The sequence below is a fragment of the Notamacropus eugenii genome, chromosome 1, assembly GCF_028372415.1.
Source record: "Notamacropus eugenii isolate mMacEug1 chromosome 1, mMacEug1.pri_v2, whole genome shotgun sequence".
NCBI classification, from domain to species: domain Eukaryota; kingdom Metazoa; phylum Chordata; class Mammalia; order Diprotodontia; family Macropodidae; genus Notamacropus; species Notamacropus eugenii.
The window spans coordinates 28,350,216-28,367,907 of NC_092872.1; the positions used below are offsets into that span (position 1 = coordinate 28,350,216).

Sequence of the window (17,692 nt, forward strand, 5' to 3'; positions counted from 1 at the left end):
ATTTGTTGATGCATATAATTACTCTTTAATGCATCCATTTGGTAAGTTTCGATTTTTATGTACCAGGTATGCTCAGAGCATGGCACAGCTGTCTACACAGGTGCGTGGAGGGTAAGCCTCTTCATGCATGATCGTTAGAATAAATAGCCATCAGCCTACACATTTCTCTAGGCAATTAGTAGGCAGCTCGGAAGAGTATTCTCATAAATGCTTATCCTTTATTCACTATGCACTAGGTATTTGATTGTCATTTCCTTCCTAATGAAGTTAAGTACACTCATAATGGTTGCCCAATCCTAGATGAAGATGCTGTTAAGCTTAGACTCTACAGGTAAGCCACACTGTTTTGGCCTCCACTTTCATTCTGTACAACTATTTTATGTTTTGATCAGAGGGTGATTATTGTAAGGATGGGGCAACTGCAGGGACTCAGTAGACAAAGCCAAAAAGCTTTCTTCATGGAAAGTGCTTGTAGGCTGCTGGGATCCCAACTTGAAACAGAGAGGAATACTGTCAAAGCTTTCAGTGTTATACATTTGGATCATCAAATTTTGGCTTTATATGATTCGACTGTTTAACCCTCTACTTTTTCCAGAATTCTTTAGATCTTGCCTCAGACGCTAACTAGTTTTGTGATTCTGGGAAAGTTAATTAGCCCCTCTCAGTCTGTTTCCTCATCTGTAAAACAGGGTTAATAATAGCACCTACTTTACAGTGTGGTTGTGAGGATCAAACGAGATAATATTTATAAAGTGCTTTTTAAACCTCGTGGTACAAAATAAGTCTTATCTATTATTATTACACAGGAGGAAACAGACGCACAGAGCTGCTAATTAACTTCCTCAGGGTCACTCAGGTAGAAAGTGAACAGGATTTGATTGTCTTTCTCTTCTAAATCTAGCTCTCTCTTTCTCCCTCCCTCCTTCACTCCTTCCCTCCTTCACTCCCTCCCTCTTTTCCTTCTTTCCTTCCTTCCCTCCTTTCCTCCCTTTGGAAAAAAATAAAATCCTTGAAACAGAAATGCATAGTCAAGCAAAATAAATTCCCACAGTAACAATGTCCAGAAAGATACCTCTCATTCTCCATTACACTTTCCCCTGTGTCCTCCTTCCTCCCAAGGAAAGGATGCAGCATAAGAAGGCTGGGGTTGAGCAGGGAGGAGAGAAAAAAAAAAAGACTAATTTGTATCTAGAATGAGAATTGTCCTTGAATCTAAGAAACAACAGAAAGTCTATTTGACAGCCAGAATGAGGCTTCACCAATTCTAATTTTGCTCTCTTTCCTCATCCAGATTTACAGAGACTGAAACCTTCACTGAAACTTTTATCCTTCGGGTTTATCTCCTGGAGCCAGACTGTAGCATCATCCAGATGAGCACCAGGGCCCTGGAGGTGCCTGAGTTCTATGGCCTGTCCAGAGCAATTGATAAGAACGTGCTCAGTTTTGATTATGAGAGGAGGATGAATCTGGAATGCACCATATGGCTCTCTCCTATAGAAAATGGCCTACCAGCCCATGGTCAGGTGGTTGTTGTAGAGTCACAACAAGGCAAACGGCGAGGAGACCAGCCCCACAGCTTCTTCCCAGAGTCCCGTACGCTATTTTAAACTGTTATTAATATTACTTTACATTTGTTGACTTAGTAGAAAAATGGATGAATACTACTAGACTTTAATGCATAGATAAGATAAGCATAGATGGGAGAAATATAGGGCATTTCAGGCAGGGGCACAGCATGAGCAAAGACAAGGAGGTAGGGACAAACTTTACTCAGGTGACAGTGAGTAGATATAACCCATTGAGTAGAGCAAAGGGATGTACAGGAGTAGTAGTTCAATTAAATTTAATGAACATTTAATTGTCTGCTATATGCTTGGCACTATGCTATCCACTGAGGATACAATGAGAAAAATGGAATTTTTTCTGCCCTTGATAAGCAGGAGAGGGAGAGGGAGGAGAAGAAAAGGGAAAGGGAGGGAGGAGAAAGAGAAGAGGGAGAAGAGAGAGAGAAGGGAGGGATGAAGGAAGGAAGGGAGGGAGAGAGGGAGGAAAGAAGGGAGGAAGAAACAAAGGGAGCATTAGAGCCAGACTGTGGAGGACCTTGTTTATTAAGACTAAATCAGTTAGATTTTTGTCCAGTAGGGAATGGAGAACTGAAAGTTTTTTAAGCCAGGGGTTCTCCTTACTCCTTCTTCTTTACTTACCTCATTGTTTTAAGCCTGAAAAACAATGTGATTTTGTTAGTATGAATGTGTTCCTATATAGACAAAGATGTCAGCAATTTCCTATCTCGGTAGATGAAACCATCTGCTATGAAGAAGAAGTCTTCATCCAATGTCCAAAAGGTCATCATTCTGTTGGAGCCTCCCCAGTCGTGTGAAGGTCATCTTTCAATGACAGACACTGAGTCTGTTACTAGACATTAAACACATTACAATTTGGCATAGGGGGTAAAATAAACAGGCACTGCGTTAAATGTTAAATACAATTAATAACTCATAGGATCCTCACAACTCTGGGAGTTGGATGCCTTTATTATCTCTATTTTACAGTGGAGGAACTGGAGGCTAAGCAATTTAACAAGGGTCACACAGCTAGCAAATATTTGAGGTTAGATTTGAGCTCAGGACTTCCTGATTCCAGTCCCTGAATTCTATCCACTACTCCATGTAGCTGCCTCCAAAGTAAACCTCAGGATCACCTCCATGCCCAGCTTTGAAAGAAGCTTTTAAAGGAGATGACCATGGGTTAAAACAAACCAAAAACATTTATATGTGCTCTGTCTCTCACTGTTTCTTTCTGTCTCTCTCCCTTCCTCTCCCTCTCTCTCTCTTTCCTTCTCCTCCCCCCACCCTTTGAAATTCGTGCAGAATCCTAATCATACAATTACTCTTTGTGACTAAAGCCCTCTGTGCCGTGGGCTCAGTCACACACATGCTCTCATGCTCAGGGCTAGTCGCTTATGTGTCTGAGCTTACCCAGCCCTTCTCCTAGCATACTCCTTTCCTCTCTGGAAGAATTGGGGGCTCAGAATGGTGTTATTCAAACATCTCACCTGATGTGAACCAAGCTTTTATCCCCTCACCTCAATATCTAACATATACTAAAACTCTGGTCTTGGAGCACTGGTCAAGTGTAATTGAACTTTCCCTTTGCTTCTGTACCCACTCATTCTACAGTCCCAAAGCTTACTTTACACCCAAAGCCAACCAGCAAATAGCCAGGAATCTACACCCAATCCACAGACCAGCAGGGATCCATCTGGCCTGGGATATCCACAAGCCTAAGTATTGATTCCCCACACTCTCTCAGCTTTGCAGTCACGTTCCACTCTATTCATATTTAACTCAGCCAAGCCCCAACCTCATTTGTCCCTATTTCATACTCCTCACTTCATGCTTCACCATTCTCAACACCCATGAATACCTAGGTGCAGGGCTGGGGAACCTGGGGTCTTGTGGTCACATATGGCCTTCTAGGTCCTTGGGTGCAGCCTTTTGACAGAGTCCAAGATTTACAGGACAAATCTTTTTATTAAGGAGATTTGTTCTCTGAAGTTTGGATTCAGTCAGAGGGCCACACTTGAGGACCTAGAGACCACAGGTGACCTTGATGCTGCAGGTTCCCCACCCCATAGGTGCTAACTTGCATCCACACCGACTGTGCTAATGATCAGAGCCAGGAAGACACCCTGACATTTCCTTGTAATTCCCTTATAGCCGGTGCGGGATGTGGGGTGGGGGTGGGGGTGGGGTTGGAAGTGGGACAGAGTGAAAAGATGACAACTAATAGCTAGGAGAGACCTCTTTTGTAGCTCAGGCTGCTACCTATTTATTCAGTTTTATTTAGTCTTATGGTGATTTCTAGAAATCCAGGCTGGTTCCTTTATTACAAAGGGCAGAAAATCATGAATTCATTTGTTCGATCAACATTCAGCGTAAAAGTTAGGGATAATAAAAAGAACTTGATAGTGATGTATTTTTATTTTATATTTATTCAGATACAACTTACCTTTTTATAAATATTTTATATTTAAACTTCGATTAGATTTTGTTTTTACTCATAATGAGCTATGATTGGGAACCCATCCCAATTACACTTTTCAAGGTGTTTCCAAGTCCTTCAGCCCTGCAGAACAGCTCCAGGCAATGCGGCGGTGGCTGAGACACAAGAAGATGTGGATTCTCTGACTTTCCAGATGATGGCTGCAGGCTATGCCTGCAGTTTTGGAGTGGCCAGCCTGGTCCCATCACATCTGTCTACTTATCCATAGTATTTGATCTCACCCTCACTCCCTTTGGTTTCTTGTCATAAGTAGGTGAGAGATTATTTCTATAATTAAATTATCCCATTGTGATAATGGAAATAATGACTTATCCCTAGTGGTGAGTGAAGGATGCCGTTGATGCCCTAAGAGAAAACATTTGACATTCTCTTTCTTGGTGAGTTGTGAGAGACTTTGACCAAAGGATAACTAATCATACCGGTTTTCACTAAACTTGTGAGGCCACTGACCTTCATATGCCACACAGGAAGCCTCTGAGAAAAGCCGCTTTGAAATGAGCCCGCCTGCCCATTTGCCTGGGATGAATAGGGATGTGCTGGTTGAGTGGTGAAGAACACATAATTCATTTAGTTTTTTGGTACTGCATTTCCTGAGGGGGTAGAGAGGCTCATGAGAGTCTGGTGGCCTGGTCCATTGATGGTACTTTTCAGCAAATTACACCCTTTGAAGGTTGACCACCAACGAACTCTGCTGTGGATATGAAGTCTGATGAAAAGGGAACACATGATCATTGTGGGTTGGTTGCTGGAAGGGGGGTTGGTATGGAAGCCGTGAGAGAGAGGCTTTGTTGTGTGTTGCCTTTTGTTTCCTCACATTTTTAATCAAGGGAAGTTTTAATGCGTTATCTGTTCACTTTAGAATACAGGAAAGATCCAAGGTGCCCTGGTGGCCACTGTGCTCCAGCGTTGAAGAAGATTGAGAGTCTCAAAGTCAGCTGTGAAGAATTTTTGCTAATGGGGTTGAGATATCAGCACCTGAGTCCCCCTTCCCCGAATGTTGATTACATCTCCATCAGGCTGGACCTCACTGATATCAGGAGTCAATCCATCTATAAGGTACAAATCAGAGTTATGGGTAGATATTTCCTGGTGTACTTGTAGCAGTTAAATAAAGTTGAGATGTTTACCTTCAGACCCTGGGTCTTAGGGAGGCCTCATGGTATATGTAGTTGGAAAGCCCAAGGACTCAAAAAGTGATACACTTGAGGTACAGACAATAATAGTGTTAATAATGGTGACTAAAAAAAAGATTCACAGAACTCACATACAGTCAGCACGTAATCGTCTTGGTCCATCTGCTTCCCTCCACCCCACTGAATACTGTCACCTGGATAATTCAGGTGGAACCATAGCTGGTTACTTGGCAGTAGTATTCTCTTTCCCCCATACACATATGTAGTCCTTTCAGGTTATATTTTATTCTTTGCTAAGGTTTTCTTGTTCTTTTAAGATGGCCCTAGATGGTCCATTCTACTAGCTTTCATCTGTTGTGCAGGGTAGGGGGGACCATGCGATGTGATTTAGCCAAAGCTCCCCAATCTCCTTGGGATGAGCCTGTGTAGTAGCATTTACTCCAGCAATGTGGATACTCCTTCTAACAATACAGATTGAAACCAGTTTGTGACAGGCCATCTTATGTAAATCTTGTCTATCCTCCTGTGAGTTCACTTTAGGCTGTTCATCCAACCTTCTGGGGGCCTCCCTTATATTCTCCTGAAATTGTGAAAAAAACAGTGGAACATGCAGGTTGAACCTTGGTTTCCTCTTTCTTTTGATTCATAGGATAGAAAAGAATCTCAGAGGTCATCCATCCAAATCCCTTATTTTTCAAATGAAGAAACTGGGGCCCATCGAATAGGGGGCCATTTCTTCTTCTGGTCATGTATTTCCCTTATGTTGTCCTTCACATCACTTCTCCTCTGTAATCATTTATTATGTCATATATCCTGCTCATGCTCCAGCTATATCTTTACATTTCCTCATCTCTGGTTGTTTGGGAACTAGTGTTCTGTATCTCATATCCATGCAACGTCATAGGAAGAACATTGTTTCAGGAAGGATCTTGGGGCCATTAGAACTACAAAGTAGCCCAAAGGAAATCTAGCCTGTTCTCTTCCAGTTCATCGTTAGTCCTGTTGCATGGACTCTGCATGGAGGTTGCAACCCATCTATGCCCAGCAATTTTTACTCATGCCTTCCTATAATTTTGCCAGAGGGAGTATACTCAAGATGCTTGACATCTTCCTCATTTTTCCTTAATAACGTGAGGATGTCAGTAGAGCACACACGCTGTCCATTGGTTAGCTCATTAGTTTCGAAATGCTATTTTCCTCCTCCAGCTTCCCTAGTCTTCTACCTCCTTTGAAAACATAAATATGTTTTGGGATTGTTTGAAAGCCATTTCACACTGTGTTGATTGTTCTGGCCCTCCTCTCCAAAGGGAAGAAATTTGGCCAGCTCTTCTCTAAGGTTTCTGCTCACTCTAAATCCTTTTGTCCTATGATCCAGTTTTGACCTTAATCTAAGATGCTACTTTTACAGTATCATAGATAACATATGTTTTTGTAAAAGTCTGATCATGACTGTATTTAATTTAAGAGAGTCGTTTTGGGGGGAAAATAGCTAATTAGTTTGGACTTCTTCAATCCTCTGGCTTTTCTCCTGCTCAAGAGAGCTAATTCAACTCTGGTGGTAACCTTATCGGTAATGATGGTTACTATAATATGCCTATATACTTGAGCCAGACAGTGTTAGAGTAGGGAGGAACCTTAAAGGCCATGTAATCTAACCTCATTTACACACACACACACACACACACACACACACACACACACACACACAATCAAGAGTGAAGTGATTACCAAGGGTCACAGAGCTGCTAAGTGTCTAAGACTGCATTTGAACTCACGTCCTCGACTCCAAGACTGCTGCTCTATCCACTGTGCCACCTAGCTGCCCTCCTAACCTCATTTTTAAGAAGGGGAAGCTGAGACTGAGAGGAAGTAAATGATTTATCCAAGGCCATTATAGCTAACTTGCAGCAGAACAGTGTCTAGAATTCAAGTCCCCTGAATCACAGTTTTCTGTATTTCCAAATAATAGCAATAATAACAAATAACATTGTGTAGCAATTACTCTGTGATGGCCACTATGCTGACTGCTTTACAATCGTTATTTCATTTGACCCTCACTACAATCCAGGGAGGTAGGAGATATTATTTTTTATAGTAGTTGGCAATTATCAAAATGTTTTATATACTTTACGTCATTTGAACCTCGTAACAACTGTGTGAGGTCAACTGTGTGTCGGTACAGAAGTGTCCCCAAAGTCTTAGTGCAATAGGCTTTTGAGACCCACTGAATTACCATGGGTCTTATTACCAGTAGAGTCTATGTGTTATTCACTGCTTATCTCTCGCTCTTGCTATCAGACCAGTCAGCTGAAATTCAGACAGGGTAGGAGTAGCTTACTTGTAATCACCTAGCTAGTAAGTGTCAGAGACAGGAATGTGAATTCAGGTATTTCTCAGTACAGAACTTGGTCTACTGTGTACCATGCTTCCTGGACACTCCCTATTGCCTACTGTTCAGTTTAGGGAATCTGTATGTAATAATTGTGTTTACTCTTATGAGTAAGTAAATTAATGAAAAAAATACGTATCCAATTGTGTGGTGATTTTTTTATTTTTATTTTTTGGTAAATTGGTGGTTTGATCTCTGGAAAATAAGGCAATTGGATATTTTTGATTCAATACACATTTGTTAAATGTCCACTCTTGTTCAAGGTACTTGAGGTTATAACAAAAAATAGACAGCCCATTTGGTACTGTGCAATGGATTTCTAATTAAAGAAGCCTTGTTTAAATTATTTCTTGCATGACCTTGATCAAGTCAGTTTGCCCCTTTGGGTCTCAGTTTCTTTATATGTAAAAAATAAGTGAAGGAAATTGAGGTAGACTTTCAGGGTTGAAGCTGCTCTCTGGCTTTAATTCTAGGCTACTGTGATTTTGTTTTATCCAGCTTAGGATGCCGGTGTTATGAATTTTGTACTAGTTAAGCTTGGTCAAGGGTGCGGTGTACGGGGTTTTTATCCATTTATTCCTTTTCTAATGTGATCTTTTCCCCCTCCCAAAGTCAGAGAGTGTGTGGCTGCCTGTCTACATCAAAGCCGCCTTTCCCAATCAGATCCCTAGGGCTGCATGGATGCCCACCTACATTCTGGAGGTGGATCAGTTCATTCTGACCTCTATCACCACCTCTACTGTGGACTGTGAAGATGATGAAACACCCAAATCTTTGCTGGTGTTCAACATCACCAAACCCCCTCTCCGAGGGTTCTTCACTCACCTGCTGGATCACACCAAAGAGATCTCCTCATTCACCTGGAAAGACCTAAGAGACATGCAGATTGCCTATCAACCTCCCAATAGCAGCCATACAGAAAGAAGAAATTATGAGGTAACTTGGGTGGAAACAGTGCTCATAGATGACTGAACTTATCGGAGATCTTAAGCAGCCCTTCAGTTCATCTCGACCTTCCCTGACTCTGTCAAACAGCTTTCATGCAAATTTTGTTTAGGAGATGAGAATTCAGGCATAGGCACAAAAACTATCCAAATGGCCCCTGGATTACTATGGGTGGAAAGGTTACTAAGAATGAAGGCAAGACCTTTCTTCAGAAGAATTCTGGGGTTTGTGGAAAGTAAATGGATATTTGTGTAGCTTTTTTTCCTCTTGGGCTCCTCAAATAGAAATTTATGAAAATGCTTTCAAGGAAGAAGATTCCTTCTAATACTGAACTCCTTCTCTGGCAGGGGATTCTTCCTGTCTAATCTAAAGCCCCTCCCTCCCCTGTCCCCCAGTGCAATTTAAGCTCATTTCCTCTAGTTTTCCTCGAGAATAACTGATTACAGTCTCTCGTATAATAACCTTTTACTTACCTCAAGACCTACCAGGAAGTTGGTGAAAACATGGTGAAAAGTTTAAATTGATGTTGTTAAGGTTTATTGTAGAAAATGAATGCCCCCAGGGTTAGCAAATTGCCTTCCATGTAATTTAAGCGTTTTTTTCCATACTCACCCTCAAGGACAGAAAGACTTTTAAGGTTGTAAAGACTTGGTTTGACCCTTTGCTTTTATTTCCTTCTCTCCACTGTGAGAGCCCCAGTTATTGTTGTGGTGACCTTGCCTCTCAAAACTTCCTGTGATGGAATAATTTTCTAATTATTGACACAGATTTACCTCCATCTACAGATCCAGCCATGCTGGATTACTGTTAGAGGGTTACTGTGCAGATATTTGGGCTTTGGAAATACTAAATGGACTTTGAAACAAAGGTTGTGGGAAATGTGACTCTTATAGCAAGAGCTCTCAGTTTAGTAAATTCACTTATTTAAATACCTCCTGTTAATAGAATACTATATTCAGTGGTAGAGGGAGATTGAATTTAGATAAGACACAACCTTGCCTTTGTGGAGCTCATAGGTCAGTAAGAAAATTCTGTATTACGCACATCATCATCTCTTTTATTTGAATAAAGATAATCTATACTTTAGGTGATTTTACTATTGTGTGTAGTTACTAATTTGAGTAAATCAGGTAACCTCTCTATGACTCAGTTTCTCCATCTCTAAAATGAAGTGATTGAATTGTGTGGAGCTAAGTTTCATTCCAGCCCTAAGGCTATGATCCTGTGAGCTGTATATATCCTGGAAACCCCAACTGCCTGTGGGTGTGGGGCCCAGCTGGTTTGGAGAAAGCTTCTGAGAGGAGCCATGCTATTGTCCTGATCCCAGCTGGATTATTTATGGTTATTTATTATTTGGACCCATGGTTTATAGAATCAAAAGTTACTGCATTATTTTAGTCTTTTTCTACCTATATTTATGTTTTTACAGAATCCCAGAACAGAAGGGATCATTTAGTCTAACAGAGGAGGAAAATAGAACCAAGAAAAATGAAGTAAATTACCTTAGTTCATATAGGTAATAAAAGGACAGAGTCCAGGTGTGAACCCAAGCATTAGACTTTCCAAACCAATGCTCTTTCCAACGCAGAATATGCATTCCATGTTTATTACTTCCTTTCTTAATGCCCTCTGTTTTGTGCTGAAAGTGAGAATTGCTTGTAGTAATCTCAACCCCAAGTCTCTAAATAGTTGTTGGTTGCTTTGAAAAGGCCTTTATCCCCTTTGTCAAATCAATATATCATTAAATTATAAATTTCTGTGAAGAGAAACATTGAGATGATAACAGTACAACTATAACAGTGATATGAACTTAAACTAAATATGCGATTTGAGTTTAAGATCACAGGGGTAGAGCAGGTATTCTTAATTTCTGTGTCATGGACCCTTTTCAGAATCTTATGAAGTCTATGAACCTTTTCTCAGGATAATGCTTTTAAATGTATTTTTAAATTTTAAAAATTATTTTTATTTTCAACATTTTAAAAAATTTTGAGTTCTCAATTCTCTCCTTTTCTCCCATTCATTGAGAAGGCAAACAATATATCTGCTATACATATGAAGTTATGTGAAACATGTTGGAAAAAAAACCAAGAAAAATAAAGGGAAAAACATATACTTCAGTTTGCACTCAGAATTTCTCAGTTGTCTCTCTACAAGTAGGTAACATTTTTCATCATGAGTCCTTTGAAATTATTTTGGATCCGTCTTGATCAGAGCAGTTAAGTGTTTCAAAGCTGATTATCCTTACAATATCGCTGTGGCTGTGTACGGTATTCTCCCAGTTCTGCTTACTTCACTTTGCATCAGTTCACATAAATCTTCCCAGGTCTTTTTGAAAATATGCTGCTTGTCATTTCCTCTAGCACAACAGTATTCCATCACAGTCATTTATCACGACTTGTTCAGCCATTTCCCAATTGACAGACATCCCCTCAGTTTCCAATACTTTGCCATCACAGAAAGAGCTGTTATTTTTAATGCATTTAAAATTACATAGGACTTAAAGTAAAATCAAAGGTGAGTAAAAATAAAGATGTATTCTTTCCCATCCAAGTGTGTGGATCTCCTGAAATCTATTCATGAACAATCTGTACATCACAAGTGAAGAACCCTTAGCTTTGAATGTGTACTCTCTCTTCCTCCAACTCTGGAAATTCTCACTCCCTTGAAGGCTTAATTTAAGCACCACCTTACACTTACACGGGACCTTTAGCCTTTCCTGATTCCTCTAGTTAGTATGTCCTTTTCCTACCAAATTACTTTGTATATGCTTTATATTAATTTATTTCTGTAAATATTGTGTGTGTGTCCCCCTTCCCCAGTTGAATGTAAAATCCTTGAGGACAGGAGCTACATCGTCTTTGTAGCGCTGATGCTTGGCATAGTGTTTTGCGTGTAGTAAGTGCTTAATAAGTCCTTGGCAGTAGTGATGGTCTGACATTAGGCAGACAACAGTCTGGACGTATTTTCATTTTTCATATATTGCATGCCCTGTTTTGTATGGCGTCTTGTCAATGAGTGCTATATCTTTCTATGTTTAACAGGTGGAGTTTGAAGTATACGACTTCTTCTTTGAAAAAAGTTTGCCAATCACCATCCATGTCTCTATCAGAACAGCAGACACAAATGCTCCTCGAGTGTCATGGAACACGGGTGAGGTTCAGTATTGCTCACTTTGCAAATTGTACTCGAGGAAACACTAAGGGGTTCCTGGGATTGTGCATTTTAAAGTGGGAAGAGCCTGTAAGAAATCATTTTACCCAGGCAGTGTGGAGTGATGGATAGAGCACTGGACTTGGAGTCAGGAAGTCTAGGTTCAAATCCCTCCTCAGATACTTACTAGCTGGGTGGCCATGGGCAAGTTACTTAACCTCTCTGCTTCAGTTTCCCCATCCATAAAAAGAGGGGATTAAACCTGATGGTCTCTGAAATCCTTCCCAACTCTATATCTATGATCGTTATTTTACAGCTTAAGTCCAAAGATGTTGGATTCATAGACTCATAGCACCCCTAAATTAAAAGAGGTCATCTAGTCCAACCTATAACCAAAGAGTTATGTCTTTTAGTCTCCTTAAAATGGATGTTTTGTATTATCATGTCATGGTCATTGTATTTTTGCCATCAGGACTATTGATAATTAACATAATGAACAAGGCTCAAGTACACAGTGGTCGAAGGGACTAGAAACTTTGGGGCTCAGTTTCATCATTTAGAAAGTGAGGGTAAAGATCCTTGTCCAATCCCTCCCTCATGGGGCTGCTCTGAGGTTCAGATAGGCTAAGGCATCTACAGTTTTTTGTAAACCTTAAAGCTCTATGGAAATGTCAGCTATTAGAACCCAGGCCCTTAGCCTCCTGGGCAGGCTCTCCCTTCACTACTACCACACACAGATGAGTCAAACAGAAATCTTCAGTGAAGTAAAGAAAGATGATGCATGTCTTCTGTGCTTAAGGGCTTCCTTGAAAAGAAAGATTGTCAGTAGTCATTCCTGAGCTATATAGGGTTCTAGGGCTCAAATTTCTTATTGGTGTTCATTCCAGTTTGTCCAACTCTGTGTGACCCTATTCGGAGTTTTCTTGACAGAGATAATGAAGTGGTTTGCCATTTCCTTCTCCAGCTCATTTTACAGATGAGAAAACTGAGGCAAATAGAGTTAAGCGACTTGCCCAGGGTCACTTGGTATAGTGTGTGTTTGTGTTTGTATGTGTTTGAGGCCAGATTTGAATTCAGGAAAATGTCTTCCTTATTCCAGGTCCAGGACTCTATCCACTGTACTACCTAGCTGCCCCAAATTGCTTGAGAAGGACCTTAATAGTATTATTGATATCAGTCCACATGTCCTTAATGCTTTAGGTTTTCAGAGCACTATCCTCATTAAACATTAGCAACCCATTTTCATGTCCATTTTAGAGATGAAGAAATAGAGGCACTGAGAAGTGAAATAATTGGCCTAGGGTCATGCCATTGGTGTTTGAGGCAGGGTTCAGGTGGGGTCTGACTCTATTATACCATGCTGTCTTTTCGACAGATTGACTTTAAGCATAATTGACATTCATTTCGTAAGGAGTGAAGAATAATTTTGAAAGTGTATGTTTTATGCATGGGCAATGTAGGAATTTTTGACTGGATTGTACATATTTTTATGAGTTTCATTTTTACTGATATTTAATTTGGAAGGGAAGGGGGAAGGAGAGATAAATATATGAAAAAATAAATAAAATGCAGTTAAAAATAAAATATTTGTTCAACAAAAAAGTGTGTGTTTAAATTAAAAAGTAACTTTTTGGAAAACTTAAAACTTATTTCTTTTCCCTACCACCCAAAGTTTATTCTTTCCATTTTATCTTCTTTTTATTGGTAATTTTTTTCTTACATCATATTTATTTTTGAATATGTCTTTCTATAATCCCTTACCCAGTGAAATTTTCATTGTTATAGAGGTTAAAAAAAAAAAGAAAAAAGGGATTCAGCAAAACTAGCCCACTTTGACTGACAGTGTATGCGATATTTTATATTCATAGTTTCCTTCAGTGAAGGCAGAAATTGATTTTTTTCAACTGTTCTGTAAAGGATAACTTGGTCATTATACAATTTTAATGTAATACAGTTTCAATATAAGAGTTAGAAAGTGGACAGAATGAAAATATTTGATTTTAAGTTTAGAGATTTAAACTGTATGGGCATTAATTGAAACAAGTAATATTTACTTTTGACTAAGGAAGTCAGTCTTTCATCTCTTTAACATATCCTCCACCAAACTGCCAAAATAATCTTCCCAAAGTGAATCTGATTATGATTCTCTACCGCTCAAGAACCTTCAATGGATCCCTATAGCTTCTAGTAGGCAACTAAGTGGCCCAGTGAATAGAGTGTCAGGCCCAGAGTCAGGAAGACCTGAGTTCAAATATGACCTCAGATGACACTTATACATGCTAGATTGGATTGGAGGTATATCTATACTTAATTGAAATGACAATGCCTTGGCAATAGAAATTCCTTTGGCCAGCTACTTAATACCTCTGTGGACAAGTCTCCTCTCTGTGCCTCAGTTTCCTTATTTGTAAACCAACACTGAAGTGCTCGGTGATTTCCAAGGTTCTTTTTGATCTCTAAACCTGATCGTTCTAGGATCTTAGAGAAGATCACCAGCCATCTCTATGAATGCATTTTCTCATTGCTTTCTGCTTCTGTTTTCCCTTTGAAGAATGTCTTAAGGATCTGATTTGACAAACAACTAAAATGGAATAAATATTTTTGAGAGGAAAATTGAACCAGAGTACCTTAAAATGCTTTCAAAAATGTCTATTTTCAGACAGTTCTGTAAGGGTAATCTGCTGGCTCTCAATTCTCATGACTTTCTTGAAATAGATCCGTTGGCATTGCCCAGAATTTTCAGAAGCTCTCTTCTTGCAGGTCTCAGTCTTCTGGAGGGACAGTCGAGGCCCATCACCTGGGAGCAGTTTCAGGTAGTAGACAATGATGACATCAGCGCTGTCCGTCTGGTCACGGTTGATGGTTTACAGCATGGGCGACTTACTGTAAGAGGTAAGCAGACCATTATCCTTTGCCTCCGTCTAATTCCCAAAACATTTATTGAGAATCTACTATGTACAAGCTACTGAATGGATGCTGTGCTGAGAATACGCTTATGGTAATAACACTTTTGGGGAACCAACCTGTGATTTCTTTGTTGTAGCGTGCTCCTGATAAGGAAATTCTCAACTCATGACAATCAGCAATTTTTCCGCAGTCTAGTCTTTGAGAATTGCCTGGGGCATTAAGAATTAAGTGACTTGTCTGGAGTCCACTGTTCAGTCATTTCAGTCATGTCCTACTCTTTGTGACACCATTTGGGGTTTGCTTGGCAAAAAAATTTGGATTGGTTTGCCATTTCCTTCTCCAGCTCATTTTACAGATGAGGAAACTGAGGCAAACAGGATTAAGTTACTTGCCCAGGATCACCCAGTTTATAGAAGTAAGTATCTGAGGCCAGATTTGAATGCTGGAAGATGCCTTGGCATTTTGTCTACTCGTCATCTAGTTACCCCTATCTCTCTCATTAATGGCATCTTTTTTTGGTTTTGTTTTGTTTTGGTTTCTAGCCTATATTTTGAGTAGCATTCTCTTATACCTTTCTAAGTTACATATTTTTTCTGATGGGTTGTAATTGCTCATTTGTCAAGCAAAATATTTCCCTTTCATATTCTTACCCCAAGAAATAGTTGTTCCTTTTAAATGATTTCCAGTGATTAAAAAAAATAATTTCTGGAGAAAGAATACTCACTTTATTATATGAATATTCAAAAAATCTGTCATTTCCTCAGCATGGGAAACTCCTGGTCTGAGAACCTCTTCCACCTGTACATTTTCCCAACTTACTTTCTATAAGTCCAAGGAGTTAACTGAGTCCTACAGGGGTTAAATGGTTTGACAGGGGTTACAGAGCTAGGAAGTTTCAGAGACACTATTTGAAACCTGCTCTTCATGATTCCAGGTCCAGTACTATCCATTATTCCACTCTGTCTCAGTTATTTGATCATGCTTATTAATTATTCTTCGAATGGAATAGGTCATAGTATTGTAACATGTGGCTATTATTTCTCTTCTACTAACATTCTTCAGTGGTTCATTTTGTGATGGAAGTGACCTGGGCTCTCAAAAAAGACATTCGTAGACAGATTTTAACAAGCTATAAAGGCATTTCCTTTAGAACCAGTACGTATGCCTATTTGAAACTCAGCCTAGTTACATTCAATAAAGCTTATCACAAGAAGACTGTCAAACTTATCCAACAAGAAGGTCAGACATTTTTCATGAGCATTCTTATGGGTGAAATCCTAGATTCCTAAAGTGAAATAAATGTATATGAAAACGGAAGTGTTTTTCTAAAATGTAAATAAATATGGAATGATAAATAAATCTAATATACTTAATAACAAGAACAATCCTAATATTTGTAGAGTGCTTCAAAGATTATAAAATACATTAAATGTATTATCTCCTTTGATCTTCACAGTAATTCCATTAAGTGGGTCCTGTTATCCCCATTTTACAGTTGAGGAAACCAAGATTGAGAGTTTAAGTGACATTGTGGTCACAATGGGGAATTACTTTGACCATGACAACTCATAAATCTAAGTGGATTGCTATCCTCATTGATGAAGGATCAGTCACCCAGTAATTAAAGATATTCATTATAGCAAAAATAATCCTATACTTTTTGATTATATGTGCTGTTCCTTCTAAAGAGTCCAAGGGACTAAACACAATTACCCTCGTGGCAAGTGTGCCTTATTGGAGATTCAGAAGGAAGACCATGACTTGTTTCCATTTTCAAGTAGGAAGTCCAAGGTGACTTTGCTAGTTTCATACAAAATCTGAAATAATTTTTAGGTCTTATTCCAATGTTACCTTTCGTTGTCCATAACCATTGTCCTACTTCTGTGGAGTTAATGTAAGGGTTGGGATCAGAGAATAACAGATAACTCTTGTGTACACAGTGGTTGTTATAATTTCAAGAAATGTGGAAAGCAGCATGGTCACTCCTTATTACGCTTCCAGTGATCTGTCCAAATGTATGGCACCATTTTTATAGCACTCTTAATTGAACAGGAAGGAAAACTCATACTTAAATGACGTCTTGGGTTCTCTTGGTAGGGGCAGCTTTAGCTGTATCATTTTCCTTGATGACCCTTCAAAAGGAGTGTCCAGCTTGAATCCAAACTGGATTCTTAGTTCCATTATAGGAGAAGTGGGTGAGCCCTAGGCTCTGCCACTCCCAGTTAGACCATTGTTGGCTTGGGTCCCCATGGGGGCCATTAGTCTGACTGTTCAAAGATGACAAACAAGAGGGCTTCTGTGTATTTCACTATACCTAGAAATATCTTGGTGTTGATAACGAAGGAAGGAGCCCTTAACTAGAGGCAGAGTTTGTTTATAACTCACTGTGACCTTGGACAAATCATTTGCTCTCTCTTGGTCTCAGTTTTCTTATCTAGATATGGGGGTTGCATTCAGTGGTCTCCAAAGTCCAGTTCAGCTCTGACTTTTCTCTGTGCTATGGATTGCCACATTTTTTTTTCCTGTAGGTTTTTTAGACTTTTATCTCAGCAGTTCCTTTACTTCCTTTTCTTCCAGGAGGGAAAGGCTTCATTTTCACCATTGCGGATATTCAGGCTGGGGTTGTTCGCTACCATCATGATGACAGTGACTCCACCAAGGATTTTGTGGTCTTCAGAATTTTTGATGGCCACCACAGCACTCGACACAAGTTTCCCATTAATATCCTGCCTAAGGATGACAGCCCCCCTCTCCTCATAACAAATGTTGTGATTGAACTTGACGAGGGGCAGACTGTGCTTATTCAAGGCTCCATGCTGAAAGCTGCTGACATGGACTCCAGTGATGACTACATTTTCTTTAATATTACCAAACCTTCCCAGGCTGGGGAAATCATAAAGAAGCCAGGGCCAGGACTCATTGGTAAGCTAGGGAACCACTATAGCAGGATAAGTGTCCTTTCCCCTTTTATTTTTTTCCTGGACAGTTTCTTCCATGTTCACTGAAGGTGGAGTTTCTTAGAAAGTCTCACATCTTGGAATTTTTTTTCAGGTACTCTCTTATAAACTCTCATTAATTTAGAATATTCTAGTCAGATTTT

At 39.7% G+C, this 17,692-nt stretch overlaps 1 protein-coding gene across 9 annotated transcripts in view; it reads left to right on the plus strand.

Annotated features, from left to right (window-relative positions):
* Nucleotides 1-17,692, plus strand: part of FREM1 (FRAS1 related extracellular matrix 1) — a 168,609-nt gene that overhangs the window by 37,889 nt on the left and 113,028 nt on the right. For 8 of the 9 annotated variants that reach the window (XR_011977447.1, XM_072656200.1, XM_072656209.1 and 5 more), the window contains exons 3-9: nt 237-331; nt 1,292-1,593; nt 4,925-5,121; nt 8,200-8,523; nt 11,577-11,685; nt 14,446-14,577; nt 17,170-17,514. Coding sequence is in view for 8 of the 9 variants with exons in the window: in XM_072656200.1 (XP_072512301.1) it covers nt 237-331; nt 1,292-1,593; nt 4,925-5,121; nt 8,200-8,523; nt 11,577-11,685; nt 14,446-14,577; nt 17,170-17,514 (1,504 nt within the window). In the remaining variant the exon portion in view is untranslated. Of the gene's footprint in view, nt 1-236; nt 332-1,291; nt 1,594-4,924; nt 5,122-8,199; nt 8,524-11,576; nt 11,686-14,445; nt 14,578-17,169; nt 17,644-17,692 lie in introns of all 9 variants that reach the window. The other variant, XM_072656239.1, reaches the window with a different exon arrangement.